This window comes from Octopus bimaculoides, chromosome 6, assembly GCF_001194135.2.
Source record: "Octopus bimaculoides isolate UCB-OBI-ISO-001 chromosome 6, ASM119413v2, whole genome shotgun sequence".
Classification (NCBI taxonomy): domain Eukaryota; kingdom Metazoa; phylum Mollusca; class Cephalopoda; order Octopoda; family Octopodidae; genus Octopus; species Octopus bimaculoides.
In genome coordinates this window covers 53,460,590-53,466,044 of record NC_068986.1, presented here as the reverse complement: position 1 = coordinate 53,466,044, position 5,455 = coordinate 53,460,590, and the positions used below count along the sequence as shown (strand labels likewise).

Here is a 5,455-nt window from a genome sequence, read left to right as displayed (position 1 = left end):
CTTAAAATAGGTTTAAAATAGGGTTTTTTTTTTTCAATGCATTTTAAGACCATATATATAGGAAAATGTAAAGATTGTCTCCATCGAGAAAAATCACAGTTTTTATATCATTAGCAAATTGACCCTTTGCTTAGAAACAATTATATAAATTTCCTTGCAAATTTTTATAGAATATAATTTTCAGATGGCAAATGTTAATAAAAAGAAAGCAAAATTATCTTATATCAGTCTTAAGTTAAAGAAATTTTAATGCTTTGTATATGTAACACTTAACATTATATAGTAAGTATGGTTATTAGTTTGTTTTTGTTTTTCCTCAATCACTGACTGATCTAAATTCATTGTTAACAGACAGCTGGGAAGATCTTGTAAAATTCCTGCAAATGGCTAGGAAGAAGGCTAGAGAAACTTTCATTGAAACGGAACTCATTTATGCATATGCAAAGACAAACAGATTGGCTGATCTGGAAGAATTTGTTTCTGGTCCTAACCATGCTAATATCACTCAAGTAAGTATCTGCTCTTAACATGATTATCATGCATGGTCATAGATTTTAGTTCACTTCACAAGTACGTGGTTCTGGATTCCAATGTGAAGCACTTTCGTTGCTACTATATCCTTGGGGTAAAATTTGGTAAATGAAGAGTGTGTGAAAGTTTGTTGAATGTCTATAGGAATGTATGCTTGTGTATTGGTAAGTAATGGTAAAATCAGTTGAGCATCAAGCAAAAATATCTTGTGATATTTGGTTATATCTCTTTATGTTCCAGTCAGCTTTGCTTTTCTCTTGCTGATCAATAAACTCAAGACTGTAATAAGTGTTGATATAATCAACTAAAACCCTTGAAAGTAGTAGCTTTTTATGGCCATAGTCCAGTGGCTGAAACCAATAAAAGAATAGTAAATAGACTTCCATTAGCCCACCTTCAAAAATTGCAGGAGAACCATTATTTTGAGTCAGCTAGAAAGTATCTATTAGCGTCTTCAATGTTATAGTATTTACAGTAAAAATAGAGATATTGCCAACGTAAACTAGGGCTTTCATTTGATCATTGTTGACCATGTAGCTGTACAGTGTGCATAGACATAAAAACCTGAGCAAGATTTTTTTTGAGGATGGTTAGGGTTACTTGTGCATGCATGTCTCCCCTCTTCATGCAACCTATGCTTATCAAAGGGAAAGTCTACTAACTTATGCCAATATAGCTCGGTACTAATGTTATTGCACATATTACTGTCAGAACAATAAAGAACCAAAACTTGGTGCAAGGCATCTTACCTGATCCTCCAACAGTTTTACCAGTCCATTGCTGTGGATTGGTACTTAATATTTTTTTTTATTGACCTTGAAAGGACAAGATGCAAAAGATGACCTTGGTAGGATTTGAACTCTAGAGCGCAGAGAGATGAAACAAAAAGTGCAAGGCATTCTATCCAGCACTCTAACGACTCTGCCAGTTCAACACCTAAAACTCTTTTTACAGTGTTGTAAAAAAATGGTTGGTTGACCTGCAGCCGAATTTCCTTCAGATAATACTTTACTATCCTTAAAAATTGGGGAAGAAGACAAGAATGAACATATTAGGTAATTTAATTACAATATATATATGATACACATGGCTAGTAAACAGAGATCTAACTTAAACAGTACAACAATATTCATCTTTACAATAACAAAGAAACTAAAGTCTGAAACTGATGATACTCTATATTAATAGAAGAGAACTGATAAAATTCACGAAATTAAATTTGTGTGCTTTGAAAAATTTCAGGCCACTTCTCACAGCACACGAAATTAATTTATTTTGGTTTGTAGATTTGTATATTCTTACTATTATATTCTTTCTGTTACCTTTTTCCATTTCTCTCCCCTTTTATCTTTTTCATGGGGTATTTTCAATTGTATGAACTAAAAGTTGGAAGGGGATGGGATAAACTACCTGCATCAACTTGCTATAAAAGCAGGTAGTAATTTTGCCTTGTGCTTTTCTTGGTGCAAGTTTTGAAAAGTGCAATTTGATTTTAAGTTATTTTTTCAGTGCTATAATAGAAGTGAAAAAGGAGCATATTTGGCATATTTTGCTTTGAGTTCAATAAAGGCAACAATGCAATGGAAAGTGGAAGGAATATTAATGCGGTGTATGGGGATCGGATGATAAGTGTAAGCCAGTGTCAATGGTGGTTCCAGAAATTCTGGGCCAGAAACTACATCCTAGAAGACTAGCCTCATCCTGAAAAATCTGTAGAACTTGACAAGGACGTCCTGCAAAACTTGGAACAAACTCACATCGTAACTGTTGAGGAACTAGCAGAGAAGCTTAGATTTGGTCATTCAACCATTCATCAACCTGTGCGCCATCAGAAAAGTCAGCAAATTGGGTCAATGGGTTCTTCACAAACTTTCCGCAGAGAGTGAATGTATGCTCTTCTTTGCTGTCACGTCTCACAAATGAACCGTTCTTTGACTGAATAATGACTGGTGACGAGAAATGGGCTCTCTATAAAAATATCAAGCACCGAAGACAGTGGGTAGAGAAAAGAGAAATACCAGTACCCCAGGCTAAAGAAGGTCTTCACTCACATAAAGTGGTATCTGTTTGGTGGGATATGAAAGGTTTAGTCCACTTTGAACTTTTAAACCCAAACCAAATGATAACAAAGGAGATCTACTGCAAGTATATTGAGCAGCTTAAGTCAGCACTAGAAGGAAAACGACCATCTTTGGTTTGAAGACGAAAGGCATTCTTCCATCAGGATAATGCTCAGCCACATACAGTAAGGATGACATTTCCAAGACTGGAGTAGTTTGAATGGGAAACAATGTCCCACCCTCCATATTCACCAGACATTGCCCCACAGTCTTCAAAATTATTTGGATGGAAAAAATATGAATTGTGTAGATGATGTCAGAACAGTACTGGAGGGGCATTTTTTTGTCAGGGACAAGTGAATTTTGGAAGAGGGGTCTTGCAAGTCTACCAGATGGATGGAAGTGCATTGTAGAAAATGGAGAGTATATTTTAGATTAAAAAAGAACTTTATCTTAATTTTGAAAAATAAGAGATATATATATAAAAAAAAAACCCCACAATAGTTATGGGATGACCCAATATATTTATTTCGGTGTAGTTTTTGTTACTTTATTTCACAAATATACTTAGTGAATTAATTGGAAATTTGGTAAAATTTCACTCTGCGGTCCAATAAAATCTTTACTGAAGAAGATTCTAAAGTACTGGTGTTTTATTGAATGATGTGTATGTAATATGATATTGTGGGGAGAGATTGTGAAATACATTTACATTTACTTTTCTTTAGGTTGCTGACCGCTGCTTTGATGATAAAATGTATGAAGCTGCCAAACTCTTGTACAACAATGTGTCTAACTACGCGCGTTTAGCTATCACCTTAGTGCACCTTGGAGAATATCAAGGGGCTGTCGACAGTGCACGGAAAGCTAACAGTACAAAGACATGGAAAGAGGTAAGAATGTTAATATTTTTCTTGTAACCCTTAAAATATTTTAGTCAAATATGTTTGCTATCTAAATAATTATCACTTAATGCATAAATCCTAAATTTCGTTTTTTAGATATAATTTAATCTAATTATACCATTTTAAAATATAATATATTTTAATCTTTTAACTTTTTGTTCAATTTCAGGTTTGCTTTGCTTGTGTAGACAATGAAGAGTTTCGTCTTTCCCAAATGTGTGGTCTTCACATTGTAGTACATGCAGATGAATTAGAGGAACTTATAAATTATTACCAGGATAGAGGATTCTTTGAAGAGCTGATCACACTTCTAGAGGCAGCCTTAGGTCAGCATTTTCTCATTCCCTTATCAAGAATATTATGCTTCATCACATCAATAAAATCTTTAATTTGGATGAATGATTTCATATAACATTATCATTCATGACTATACAGTTCAAGTAAAAAATACCTATACAATAATCTGATTGTTCGTTCACCTGTTATACTTTAGTTAGTTGGAGAGGTGGAGGTGAGAGAGAGGGAGGGAGAGAAATGTGAGTAGAAAAGGAAGAGAGGAGTATAATAATATAGTAAGGCCAAATGCATCATGTGGTTAGTTGAAGGGAGAGGTGAAGTGCAAGAGAAAAAGACAGTAAGAGAAGCGAGAGAGAAGTGTTAATGGTATGCTGTAGGGTGTGAAGAGAAAGAGAAATGTTAAAGACATGAAGAGGGAATTATATGATTAAAAAGTTTGTTGAAGAGGTAGAAAGACAGAAATATAAAGTGCTTAGCAGAAGGAAACTTTAAAATCATATAATATATTATTGTGACAGGAAGTGAAGTAACCGAGCAAAGTTATAATAAAAATCATCTTTTCTTTCATAAATGGCTTCTCTTAATCTTTTTCATTCTGTGGAGTTTTCACAGGTCTCACTAGTGTCTTAATAATAGTAATACCAAGATATTTATGTGATTATCAACATTTCCTTTTGAATGTTCATTTCCAGCAAAGACTTTGCTTTGTGTAATGATAGAGGGATTATGGTACTTGAGCTCATACATTATTGATTCAGACTTTAGTTGAACCAAAGAATTTTGATTTTGAAAGCTAGCAGTATTATCCAATTAGAAAATTGCAAATGTAATCACCTTAAAGATTAGTAAAATGATTTATCATTAATAAAAGTAATTAACTTCTTTCTCTCAAATTTCTTTTTGGGTATGTTCAATTAAGTACCTTTATTGAAATTAATGATAAGGATGAAATTAAAACTATAAGTTTTATGTATGTGTATTAAGTTTTATTCTAAAATAATTTTGGTTTTATAACTACAAGAGTTTATCATGCAGTTCTGCATTGCATGTACACTCTTCGCTTGTGTGATATATATGTATTGTTTGAACAAGTAGAATTATCTAGCTGTTTGTAAATTTGGCATCACAAAAAGAGATGTACAATCTGCTTACATATATCTTAAGTCTTTCTTTGTTTATCTATAAATATTGTAACAGGTTTATAGTTTTATTTGTTCATATTCTCAGTGTGGTCGTAATCATTTTTGTTATGAAAACCTATTGCTTACATCTGTATTCCTTGAAGCATAAGTTAATCAGTTATTTGACATTAAATATATTCTCTTATTACCAATTTTCTTAATGGTGAATGCCACAAAAACATTCTTTTTTTAAAATTATAGTATATTAAACTTATTGAACTGTTAGTGAGTTAATGTTTCTAAATATCAAATGCATTTTTCCTTTTCTACTTTAGGTTTGGAAAGAGCTCATATGGGCATGTTCACAGAATTAGCCATTTTGTATTCTAAATACAAACCTGAAAAGATGAGAGAACATTTAGAATTATTCTGGTCTCGTGTCAACATTCCAAAGGTACTAAATATTTCTTGAGTGTTACTTGTGTGTGTGTGTGTGTATATGTATATATATATATATATATATATATATATATATATATAT

The 5,455-nt window shown here is 32.6% G+C and overlaps 1 protein-coding gene across 1 annotated transcript in view; it reads left to right on the top strand.

The window, feature by feature from the left end:
• Window positions 1–5,455, top strand: part of LOC106873753 (clathrin heavy chain 1) — a 101,891-nt gene that overhangs the window by 88,751 nt on the left and 7,685 nt on the right. Inside the window, exons 25-28 of the mRNA XM_052968467.1 lie at window positions 352–509; window positions 3,320–3,484; window positions 3,666–3,822; window positions 5,250–5,368. Of these exons, the coding sequence (XP_052824427.1) occupies window positions 352–509; window positions 3,320–3,484; window positions 3,666–3,822; window positions 5,250–5,368 (599 nt within the window). The remainder of the gene's footprint in view (window positions 1–351; window positions 510–3,319; window positions 3,485–3,665; window positions 3,823–5,249; window positions 5,369–5,455) is intronic.